The 12,363-nt window shown below is 40.7% G+C and overlaps 3 protein-coding genes across 13 annotated transcripts in view; 1 reads left to right on the forward strand and 2 right to left on the reverse strand.

The window, feature by feature from the left end:
* METTL5 (methyltransferase 5, N6-adenosine) overlaps nucleotides 1–4,626 on the forward strand; it is a 13,032-nt gene extending 8,406 nt beyond the window's left edge. For 8 of the 10 annotated variants that reach the window (XM_056515863.1, XM_056515861.1, XM_056515862.1 and 5 more), the window contains one exon: nucleotides 2,683–2,842. In XM_056515863.1, coding sequence (XP_056371838.1) covers nucleotides 2,683–2,827 — 145 coding nt within the window. In that variant the 3' untranslated portion in view covers nucleotides 2,828–2,842. Of the gene's footprint in view, nucleotides 1–2,682 lie in introns of all 10 variants that reach the window. The other 2 variants (XM_056515871.1, XM_056515858.1) reach the window with 2 other exon arrangements.
* Nucleotides 1–5,555, reverse strand: part of SSB (small RNA binding exonuclease protection factor La) — an 8,834-nt gene extending 3,279 nt beyond the window's left edge. The window contains exons 1-5 of one of the 2 annotated variants that reach the window (XM_056515856.1): nucleotides 5,453–5,555; nucleotides 2,247–2,321; nucleotides 660–763; nucleotides 315–489; nucleotides 64–171 (exon numbers count right to left, since the gene is read on the reverse strand). In XM_056515856.1, coding sequence (XP_056371831.1) covers nucleotides 64–171; nucleotides 315–489; nucleotides 660–763; nucleotides 2,247–2,312 — 453 coding nt within the window. In that variant the 5' untranslated portion in view covers nucleotides 2,313–2,321; nucleotides 5,453–5,555. Of the gene's footprint in view, nucleotides 1–63; nucleotides 172–314; nucleotides 490–659; nucleotides 764–2,246; nucleotides 2,322–4,647; nucleotides 4,813–5,452 lie in introns of those variants that run through there. The other variant, XM_056515855.1, reaches the window with a different exon arrangement.
* A 168-nt stretch (nucleotides 5,556–5,723) lies between these two features.
* KLHL23 (kelch like family member 23) lies at nucleotides 5,724–12,363 on the reverse strand. The gene is made up of 3 exons (XM_056515878.1): nucleotides 10,962–12,363; nucleotides 9,366–9,518; nucleotides 5,724–8,857 (listed from the first exon to the last, which is right to left on the reverse strand). The coding sequence occupies exons 1-3, from the start codon at nucleotides 12,172–12,174 to the stop codon at nucleotides 8,547–8,549; spliced, it is 1,677 nt and encodes a 558-aa protein (XP_056371853.1). The 5' UTR covers nucleotides 12,175–12,363; the 3' UTR covers nucleotides 5,724–8,546.

Consider the following 12,363-nt stretch of genomic DNA (forward strand, 5'->3'; position numbering starts at 1 on the left):
TAGAGGAATTGAACAGAATGTTTTCTAGGAGGGATCCCTGCCCCAGGTCTAAATGCTCATTACCTTAAATGTTCTCTGTAATGTTCGCCTCATTTGAATATTTTCAACTGGACCTTTATCCTCAAGCCATTCTTTGATATCATCAAGAGTTGCATCTAATGGAAAACCTTTCTGCAAGACAGCAGTGAGCTTCAATTATATGCCACAAAGTGACTCTTAAAAATTATAACCTCTATAGTATGAGTTAATTCAAGGTTTACTCTCTGGTGGTTATCAGGTCAAGTCATGCAGACAACAAACAAAAGTTTACTTACAACATACACAGATCTGTTTTTAATTGCAGCCTTATACTGGTCATTTAATTCAGGAAGGGGTTTATTAGGAGATCTTCTGATTTTAGTTTTGTCTTCATTTATTTCCATTAAACCAGTCTTGGATTTTCTTAGTGCTTCTACAATAACATCAAAATCTTTTGAAAGGCGACTTAACCTATTGAGTAAGGAGACAAAGGTTATTACAAATACCCAGACAAAACTGAAGCCAGATGTTAAAAAAAGCAATGGGGATTGTAAATGCACATCAGGAACACTTGTTCTGATATACGGATAGGTAGCTGAAAGTTACTTGTTTTTATCCATATTAGTTGTACTTTGCTTTACCTGTTGAATTTGATCATTACTTCTAAAGGTACCCAGCCATCGTCTAGTTTGATCTGTTCCTTTAGAAACTTGTCTCTTGGTAGATTGTGATTGCCAAAATAGTACTGCAAAATAGAAGGGGGAAAGAGAGACGTCTCTTTAAATTTTCAGTCTTAAAAGCTTTTAATCTAACAGCTTACTGCAGTAGATTGAGAGATATCAATATTAATTAATCTGAACAGTTGGGAATTCTGAAATTATTACTTCCTGCTTAAATGTGGTACTTTGCCAAAAGTTAGCTGCAATGTGTAAGCTGTAAAAACAAAACCATCAGAAACAAACCCCACAAAAACCCAAACAAACCAACTCCACACCAAAATAGTTCTTCATCCAATGGAATTAATGAGGCAAAGATAGATTGCAATTTTGTTTAGGAAAGGAGCAAAGCTTATTCTGTTAACATGATAAGCATTCATCACCCTGCTCAAACTCTGCAGAGTCAAAAGTCAAATTTGTCACCAGCAGATGCAGGTTGTACTCCTTATTAAAGGAGTATGTATGCAAGAACATTGTATTTTCACACTGAAAAATCATACACATAGACTGAAAATTCTGGGCCTCATTCAAGAAAACACCATAAGATAAATAATTATTTTACATTTAGTTTTTAATTTTAATAATTATGTTCTTATTCTGATCTTGTCTGGCATGGGAAGACAATTCAGTTCACAAGACAAGTTAATCAGATTCTTTCCCTGACTAGCAGTCATCCAGCAAAGGTCAAATACTTGAAACTGTAAGATAAGTTGGAATATTTTCACCAATATCATGGTGCTTTGAAAAGTCAGTGTAAGTTCTACAACACTACCTCTTCCTCTAGCACATCTCAAACTCACATCACCAAAAGTCTAGTTTTGTCAACTATATATAACAAACAAAATACAGTGGTTGAGGAATCTCTACATTTGGGATGTTATATATAAATAATGGCTCCATATGGCTATGGGCATTCAAGTGCAGCTACATTTTTGTCCTTCAGGAAAGTGGTTTTGTTCTAGATGCTATTTAAAGCAATGGGCTCAGAGTTTTTGTTGTAGGGTAACCGTCCAAGCCTCTAGAGAGACAAAGAGTTAATTCAAAGTAGGCATGTAAGTTTAGTTGTAATTTGTAGCAATAAAATACCAAGCAGTAAATCATAATAGCAGGCCATGCATGTGCTAGTATTTTCACCAGCAGAGATTCCCAAGCAGGATTTTTTCCCTACAAAAATTGAGGCACATAGAATTAAAATGCATTCTCTCCTATTTGCACAGGTAGAATAACCCCAGCAAACCTGGTAGTAAATTGCTTAATGAGTCACTTGCTATAGCATCTAAAATGCTAGCAAATTAAACCTTTGCTTTGTTTGAAATGGTGTTCTTACAAGCAACTCTAGACAAGTATAGCTTCCAACTTAAACTACGATTATGACTATCCTAAAGTATTAAATACCTGTTACAGACTTAAAAATTTTAGAGTTGAAGATTCGAGTCTAACTCCCAATAAAGTTAATTCCCAGTTAGCCGAGCCCCTGCCCCCAAAACACCTCAAACTATAAAATGAACTTACCTCAATTTGCTGACAGATTTTGCTTTCCAAGATAGACATGTTTTCTCCATTTCCATTTTCAGCCATTTTCACCAGCTGTTTTGAAGAGAATACAGAGCAAAAGCACTAAGTTTTGAATAGAACTTTCTACAGACTTACAGTCATATAGCATTGCATTTCACTGCAGCCTCATCTAAAGTAACAGCCAAGTGCATTAGCCATACATTTATGCCTGTGAAGCAACTATTAACATGACTGCAGAACTCCAAGAGGAAACTATGAAACAACTGAGGGGGAAAAAAAGCCTCACATTGGCTGTTAGGGCAGCATTTGGCATTCAGCAGTCAAGATAAAATTTAAAAAAGGATGGCATTTCTCAGCCTTATTTGTTATTTAAGATAAAATTTTAAAAAATGCTGGCACTTCACAGCTTTATTTGTTATTTATCTTTTTCTAGGCACATATCCTCAGTTCAGAGCAACAACAACAAAACTGAGAGCCAACAACATTGTTTTTTAAGTCAAATCCAACCTCTCATCACTAGGCAAAACAATCACAAAAATGTTCAATTCCTACAAAGATATAATGAGAAATGTTTCTGAAGTTTCTGTCTCCTATGTAATCTTTGGAAAGTTCCCAGAACTTCATGGAGGATGGAATGAAAATATCTGCATTTAGTGACACATCCTAAAGATGCCTCATTCTCTCCTTTACAAATGTGTTCACTGCAGTTGTGCTTGAATAGTGAATCAAGTATCTTTGATAACGTATGACATTTTAACTTGGGAGTAACTTTACTTTACTGGCAGCAGTGTCTAATCCCAGTACATCAGATGCAGTCACTGAGAAAGCAGCTACTGGCCAGAAAATTAACTGGGATCAAATGTTTTCTATCTAGTTGCACTTAAGGATAGAGTGTGAAGATTAATCCTTGAGAAAAAAACGTAGCTTTATGAAGCTGTCAGAAATTAGTTTGAATTCCGTTTTGAACTTTGAAGCAGAGATTTCTCCTTTCTCACTTTGAGCACTAGCACACTTGTTAAATCCAGCTACAGAAGTTAAAGCAGCTTCTTGGTCACGTTACCCCAGTTCATAGATCTGTGATTACAATAGCTGCTGGCAAAGATGGTTTTGCACTCATGTCATCAAGATGACTGGCAACACAGAAGCAGGGAAAATCCCCCGAGGTGTTCTTGTTACAGGAAATTATGTTCTCAATCAGAATACCCAGTTGGCAGCCTCTTCTTATTTAAGTAGTTTAATTCCCCAATAACTGTTCAGCCTACTGCAGTATTCCCATTTCTTCCTGTTCCTGATATCAAGGCCACATTCAATTGTTGGAACTTGCAATTCTTCAGCTCTTACAGCCTTGAAAGGTGGTGTGTTTGCACCTGTACCTATCACTGTAACACTTTTTAAAGCATGATTTCAGCAAGTATTAGTTGCCAGCTGGGCTAAGTGTGATCCATTTATCTAAAAAGCATTTTACAAAACCAGGCCAGAGTACCCAAGCTAAGAGTTGCAGTTACTTCAGAGATGTCCCACGTGAGCCACCCTGATTACAGGAGACTGACACTTCACCACCATTAAGGTGCTGGTGCTGTCTTAACACCCTACTTGAGAGAGAAATTAGTGTTCTATTTTACATGATACCAAATTTGATCCAATTTAATGGCAACCTATAGGACGTTGCTGACTGCTGCTTCAGCCCAGGGTACTTAACACCAAAAACTCGATTTCCACATAAGACTCAGCTTCACTGTTAAGAAGAGAAAAAAAAACAAAGTCTACTTCCTTAGCAGTGTTTTCAAGGTTAATACCAAAAAGGATGATCTAACACAAGATTTAGGACAACTCCTTTAGAATAAGTCTTAAACATGGAAAAGTTTTCTAAAAAGCATCCTTTCAGCTGCAAGTAACAAACTGTAGGCAAGAATCAAGCTTGCCATGCATGGAATTCAGTTCAGTCCCTGAGCTTTAAACTATTTAAAACAAAAGCAGAAGCAGACTTCTAATTTAAGAGAAATTCTAGCCTTGTCTGCACATGCTCACTTCAGACTCTAGCTCAGTCATTTGGCACAAGACAACTTCCAGATCAATAGTTTTCAGCTGCTATGCATCAGTGAAGACTGATAAAAAGCTCCAATGAACAGCAATCGAAGTCAGAACTGCATGCAAAATCCTACAGAAGATTTTATTTTAAGGGCTTTCTTAATAAACTACACTGACTTGTTCCTTCCATGTGCCAAAAGTCTGTATTAGTACAACACAACACATAAAAAACCAGGTTAAAATAAAGCAAGTAGTCATTAGGTTTAAGTTATAAAAAATTACAGTCAAGCCCCTTAACTAGAACCATTAGATCCCACACTATATTAGCTAGACCATCCCAAAAGAACTCTCAAGCAGATTTTCCTCTTACCAGCCATTTAGTTTCAAGCTCTGGACAAAGTTTAGTTGCAGACTGATTCTACCATTACTGCAATAGAGTGAAAGGCTTTTTTTAAATACGAAAGCTTTCCCGATAAAGGAACATGGAACTGTTATTCATATTATGCCTTCTTCAGGAACCCCTGCACTAGAGGTCTGAACCTAGTTTTTAATTAAGAGTAAGGATTAACTACAGCCACACATTTTACAGACGTTAACTTAAACAGGCTTTTTTTTTTTTTTTTTTTTAGTAGAATCAGTGCAATGTAAGAAAAAATTTCATACTAAAAATTTTTTAAGCAATTGAAATTTCGGTCCATGGACTGTGCTAGGAGACCATCAGTTTGCTGCTGACAGTTTTACACGCCTGCAGCGGCAACACAGAGTTCTTGTGACTGCCTCGGGCCCAGCCTCCCGCCCAGCGGGCTCCTCTGCCCGGCGGGAGCGGGAGCGCCGCCCTCGGGCCGGGCCCGGATCCCTGCGGCGGGAGCGGTGCTGCGGCTCCGCTTGCCCCGCAGAGCCCGAGCCCCGCAGCGCGCACCGAGCTCCGCGGGAAGCGCTGCTGGCAGGAAGTGACCGCGGCGGCGGCAGGGCCGGGCCCGCTCCGCGCCTCTGCCGGGGCACAGGCGGCACGTGCTCCCCTCTCCGGGGACCCTCCCTCCCTCCCTCTCGGCCCGGCCGCCGCGCCCCGCCGCCAGCTCTGCCCCGGCGCTCCTCGGCAGGGCCGGGCCGGGCCCGGGGGGCACGCCCGAGCAGCGGCAGCGGCCGGGAGCCGCCGGGAGCGGCCGCACACCAACCTGCGCGCTCGGGCCCCGCTCCGCCGCTCCACAGACCGCGAGTCGGCGCCGCACGGCCCAGCAGCCCCCGCGGCCCGCCCGCCCCTCACGTGTGCGCCACTTCCGGCGCGGGGGAGGGGCCCCGCCCCGCCCCGAGCGGCCCCGCCCCGCCCCGAGCGGCCCCGCCCCGCCCCGAGCGGCCCCGCCCCGCCCCGAGCGGCCCCGCGCGCCTCGTAAGGGCCCAGCGCGCGAGGTTCCTTTCCGCTTTTTTGTTCGCAGCTTTTGCGCGCTGAACAGAAAAGGTAACTTAACAACTTGGATTTGTACAGTGCTGGTATATTTACATTTATTAAATAGTATTGCAAACATTCACTTAAACACTACAGATAAACTGTAGGCGTCTATAGCGCTACAAACATGGGAATCGCACAAGTGAAAATTTTAAGAGAGTATTGACCTTACAATGGATTTGACTTCCACATTACTTAATTTTCTAGTTTACCAGTGAAACAGTAAAACAGTGTCTACCGTAATACAGGTCCATTAGCACAATAATTCAGTGTTTACATTCAACTGATTTTAAAAACTTATTGCACAGATGGCTAAGAGATTCCCTGCTCTGAGCTTCCCACCTCTTGTAGGCTGCTGACCAGAGGTCAGAATCCTGTTCCTGTTGCTGAGTTCATTCTCCCGCCTGTGCCCAAGACCTGATTGCAACACACCTTCTTGGGATGTGCTACACAGTAAATTTTAAAAGGGCACTGTAGGTTATTGTGAAAATAGCACCAGTTGAAATTTAACCATGAGTCTGAACTTATTCTTCTCTTCATTTATTCTAATGCATTGAAAACCTCTGAGAAATTAGGATTTAAATTAAGTCCTAAGCAGTAATTTCTTTGACTTTTGTTTATGCCAGACCAACAAACGCTGTCCTGACAGGCGAGAATTAAAGGCTTTTTTCCACTTTGCACTTAACACTGAGGCCAAAAAGCAGTATTTGCTTGCCTGCAGATCACCCAGGGGCACAAAGCAGAGTCCAGCTTCCAGTGCCTGTGCTCCAGCCCTGGAACAGCACTGTCTTTCACCAATATCAAGCACCTACTTTGCAAGCAGTTGACAGGTGGATGCTGAGTTTGGTTTTGTTAGTCCTCACCTTATTCATAGATCCTTTCACCAACTCATGACTGGATACCAGCCAGAATGAACCTCAAGGCCAACCACAAAAAGCTGTTCTATGCTTGTGTTTTTAACAAACATGAAGTTTCACGAGTACATAATTTGCAGTGAATAATTACATCAACAGTTGAGTTCATTGTGGTTTCATTCAATACAAAGATCACCTTCATGTTCCTGTGATGTTGTCCTTTAAATCTCCACATGCCCTTGAGCAATTCTCAGCTGTGGAGATTTCCAGGAGAAACAAATTCACTTTATCTCTTTGCCTACCTGCTTGGCCCACACATTTCAAATGGCCTCAGAGTTCAATTCTCCACACCTCTTTGGAGTTTGGAGTCTTTAAACAAATTACATCAGATCCTTAAATAAATCTCAGTGGGATGGGTAACAAAGCAAAACACTGAACACATAAGCTTCTGACATAGTGAGGCAACACAAGAAAATATTAAAAAAGAACTATATATATACACCACAGAACTTCAGATCAAAGCCGCAGCTGAGTGCCACCTGCTACCAGCAATCAAATCCAAGTCAGAAATAGCATAAAAATGTGAAAAAATAAAAAAAAAATGAAAATGCCTATGATCAAGCAAAATAAATATTATAAACTCAGAGCTTACTACTTGGAAAAGTCCTTTATTTGTATCTGAGAAATCCAATAAAACCAAAATTTAATTTTAGGTGGCAGTGCTGGTGTGGGAAGTTCTCACCACACCCTATGGCAGCCCTGAGTTGTCCCTGCCTCTCACACCAATATCTAACAGCTGTTTCTGCAGTCATTTTATAAACTGGGGATCAGTGCTGAAAGAACCTTCTCTGTTCCTCAAAGCATTTCTTCATTTAGATCACCGCTGTCAGGCCAGTCAGAGTGTGATCTGTTTGTCTGTAAATCACTTTACAAAATCCACTTTCTACACAGAATTTGAAGATCTCATATTAAGTTGCGATAGAAATAATAAATAAATCAATCCTATAGGTAATTTTTTTTCTTTGTGCATAGCATACTTCGACAAGTTTCTTTATTTGTTACTTTTGCTTAAGTCATAGTTTAGGAAAGACCAAATGGTATTAAACAAAATAGAGAAGTTTGAATCTCAGGCGGATATTAATTTTCCAGTCTCTCTCATTTCCTCCTTCCATTCCACACAGGCACACATCTTGAATTTATATTAAAAAAGAGTTAACACATTAACTCCCCCTGCAAAAAGCACTTAAACTACAATAACCTGTGCATCAGCCAAAGATCCCATTGCAAAGCCTCACAGTCTTTTTTCATTTCTCATTGGCAATGTCAAAGAGAGTGTGAGAAAGGCAAAGAGAAATGCCCTTTTACTTCTCCTTCTGGAAAACTAGTGCATGCTTTTGGCCTGTGTCGGGCTACTACCAACATTTCTTCCCTCATTCCTAGCCTAAGCTATTCTTTGCTCTGGCACTTGAAGGTAGAGTTGCAAATGCTCATTTCTGAATCTGATAACCTAGTTAATCAAGTGATATTGATTTGTACATACCATACACTTAAGTCGTGTCAATGATCCGTTTCTACAGCTACCTTCAGAATACAAAGTTTTAATCTTGAGGCCAGCAGTCCTTAGAACTGTATTTTGTTTGGCTTTACTCATCTTAGCACCAAGTCATAGTTTCATCCAGTGATTAACAAAAACAAATCCATTTTTCACAGTAGTTCCTATGTTGCTGTACAAAGCGTTATAAGAGAGTAATTTGATAACTTCCATTATAAAGAATGATTGGACTGAAAAATATATGGAAATCTTGTTACCACATTTATGTTTCTGAGTTGTTTAAAATGAGAACAAAATATCTATAGTTCTTAACAATGTGCACTAAGAGATTGTATTAGACCACCCCTCATGAGGTAATCAGCAGCATTGTGAATACTGCATCTGCTGTTTTCTGTAACAGCAAGATGAAAATTAACTGCTTACACATTATACACACAGACACAGCCATGTGACCGCATGGCACTGGGAAGATTACCCACTGCTTCCCATTTGTTCAGTTCAGGGTCGTATTTCTCAATGCTCTGCAGGTATGTTCCTTTTGAATAGGAATATCCTCCTGTTACATAGATGCATCCGTTCATAACCACCGTGCCACACTCCATCCTTCTCTCCATCATGTGAGCCATCTGCTTCCACTCATTTTGCTCTGGGTCATAGCAGTCAGTGATCGTGGTCTGTCCACCCACAAAATAGATCTTGTTTTGTAATGTAATTGAACACAATCCGTATTCTTCAGAAAAAAGGAATACAGCCCAATTAAGCATGATAACATTAATTTAAACTTCAAGTACATGATGAATATTAGGCACTACTGAGGACAGCTGAATGTCCTCATCGAGCTTAGGAAACACTCAAGAATTTCTGCTACACCACAACACCAGTACTCAGTGAAAATTGCTTTAAAAACTTACTGTTACCGGATGTAAAACTTAGGGAAATTCCTTTTATATTGATATAAATATTTTTGTCAATGAATGTCAATGAATAGTTAGATTTTACAGGAAGTTATATTATTTAATGTGGACAGTCCTTAATTCAGTATTTACATAGTGATTTCTATGTAACAGATTCTTGAAGAAGGTCTTCCTTTCCACTTTCAGAGTTTGGAACAGCCCTTGCAGCCCTACAGGCATTTCTTTTTATAATTAGGAATATGCTGAAAACCCCTAACTGGGCTTAAGGACTCCCAAGTACAAGTAATCAAATCAAGCTCTACGTTTATTAGAGAAACTATTTACCTGGATGTGGACTTGTGGTGACTATACTCCACTCATTGCTACCTGAATGGTATCTCTGGATTTTATCGTAGGTGCAGCTTCCCCTGTACCCATAGTGACCTCCAGCGACGTAGATGACTTCATGCAGGACACAGGCAGTGGCATTTCCAACTCCTGTTCACAGTATGAAAGTCAAACATGCATTCAGACTGCACATAATAACCATGGTCTCTTTCATCCATAACTCCATTTCAAATGATTTGTTAATATTTTATTAACATTATATGCTTGCAAGTATTTAACTGAATGTGAATAAAATAGATTTATCAAGATATCATAAGTCAAGAATGACTAAATAAAACTGCAGTAACCAATAGACATTGCATATAATACAGCCACACAATAGTTCACAGGATTTTTAGGCAGTAATTATTTTGGATGTTGTAATGATTTTGGAATAGGCAATTAGTTTCACTGTTTCACTAAGAGCTGTTAAAGAATCACTTAGATGGCAAGAACAAAGACAATGGGAGTTGAGACTATTCAGTGTCTCGGGCTATCTTTTCTGATACTTTCAGTCATTCTCATGGTATTACTAATTAAGCTATTGTATAAACAAAGACACAAGCAGAATGGAGCCATTTTAATTGTGTCTCTAGGACAACAAAATGAAATACAGCAAAGGAGGGTCTGAGCACCTAAGTAGTTTCACACTTATGAAAACTGGGCAAAACAACTGCATAGAATATGTAACTCATAGGATTAGCAAAGCATTTCTACTTCTGAAGAAAATAAAAAGAAAATAGTAGCAATGTTTGAGAAAAGCATGCAAACAATGGAGAAAGTTGTAAAAGCCTGCTTTTTTTCTTTTACATATGCATCCAAAAATTCTCATGTACATACAAAAATATTAAGTTGCATTAACTTAAGTAAATTTTTATAACTAATTATAAATATTTGCATTAATTTATAAAAATGTATTTTAAAATGTATAATTGTAGTATTGTTGTTACTGTTACAAAATAATCATAGAATAGTGTGCATTGGAAGAGACCCAGAAAGATCATCAAGTCCATCTCTTAAGTGAATGGTACTTTGGCTGCTAGAAACAAGTATTAGTGCTTTTCATTATACTCACACTAAAGATTTAACAAAGGATCCTGAACAGATGATACACAGAAATAGGAGGGAATTCCATGCAAGAAGTTTTAAATTATGACACCTTTATAAATGACTGCATGGAAAATCTTATATAAAAATAATACACTCCATTTATTGGAGCTTACTCTTTGATTGTGTACTGAATGGACTCTTATCCAGGGTAGTTTTCTCATTTCTTTCTAATTTGAACAGAAATTTTACTCAGGAAAGAAGGCAAAATTAAACTGAGACCACCACTTACTTTTCTACCCACTGTTCTATGGCACAGCCCAGTATAGCATTTGGATGTTCGTGGTCATTTGGCTAGTGAAGACCTGAACCAAAGCCCACTGACAGGAGATTCCCATGGACTTCTCTAGAATTTCGATCAAATCCTAAATGTTTCCATGTCCCTTAAAAATGGCAAACACAGAATAATTGACATTGGAGGCAGACACCATACAAAAGTTTACCTACCTTTGATCATGTTTGCAATGGGAAGCCATTTTTGTATTAAAGGATCATAAAACTCAGCTTCTTGGACTGGAGCTCCCTTTCGGTACCCTCCCAATGCATAAATGCAGCCACTCAAGGAAACTGCGCAGTGGTAATACCTTGCATCGAGCATGGGGCAGCCTTCTGTCCACTCATCTCTCTCACTGTTATATATCCACACGGTGTCAAGAGCTTCAATACTCTCTGTTCTGTAACCTCCTGTCACATATATGTCTGGTCCCAAACTAGTGACCCCATAGCTCTCTCTGGTGTGATCTGGCATCTCTGTTCCCTGGACCCATGCATTGGTTAAAGGATCCCAAACATGCACTTCTGATAAGGGGTGCCAATAATATCCTCCAATTACATACATGGCTGCTGTGGATCTTCTGGAAAGACCTTTGGGATTGAGGTTCAGGGCATTATATATGAGTGACCTTATCTTACTGTCATTGAGTCGGCTTGTTTTTTGCAGGCTTAAAGCTGACCTCAAATACACATTGTCTAAGTCTACTTTGATGCAGCTCAGCACTTCACAGATGTCTTCAACTCTTCCTTCGACATTGTGTGCAACCCACTTAATGACAGCTTCAATGGCTACCTCTTCTTTTTGAACATTGAGATTCTCCCTGGACAGAATATAAGAGAGCTTCTCCTTGCCAATGTCCAGAAACTCTTCCTGCTTCCACACTTCTTCAAACTGCCATAACAATATCCTTCTGGACTCTTTCTCCAGCTCCGAGCAATCATGATACTCAGCAAAGGAGTGCATCCCAATGCAGTTGTCAGTATCTAAGTGCCTTACCAGAAACTGCTCACAGGCTTTCTTTACTGATACGAACTGGAGCAGGTCTGCAGCCTGGAGTAGGCTTTGGACATTTCTCTTTGTTATCTGGATCTGTGATGTGTATACGTAATTCACGAGAGCTTCCAGTACTGCATGGCTGAGCCCGGGAAGGCTGATCTGGTTTTTGGATTTTTCTTTCATATCAGCTGTGAACATTGCTTTAAAATAACTGCTGCACGCTGCCAGGGCAGCTCTGTGGCAGTGGAAGATGACCCCCGAAGCGCACTGGAGGGTGATGTCGGTGAACAGCCCGTCCAGGTAAAACGCCCGGAACGCCTCCAAGAAGCCTCCGGGGTGCGCGGAGTCCTTGTAGAGGTAAGCGTAGTCCTCCTGCCCGGCCGCGGCCATCACCGCGCTCCGCAGCTCCCGCCGCTTTGTCCGCGCAGCCCGACCGCCCTCCGGCTGCGGACCCGCCCGGCGCGGCGCTCACAGGAGCTCCCAGCCCGCGGCAGCCCGTGACCGTCTTTGGAAGAGCCGCTGCCGGAGGGAGCAGAGGGGCCGCAGCCGCAGCTCCTATTTTGGTGTCCCGGCCGCCCC

This window comes from Oenanthe melanoleuca, unplaced genomic scaffold (genome assembly GCF_029582105.1).
Source record: "Oenanthe melanoleuca isolate GR-GAL-2019-014 unplaced genomic scaffold, OMel1.0 S100, whole genome shotgun sequence".
Taxonomy (NCBI): Eukaryota; Metazoa; Chordata; class Aves; order Passeriformes; family Muscicapidae; genus Oenanthe; species Oenanthe melanoleuca.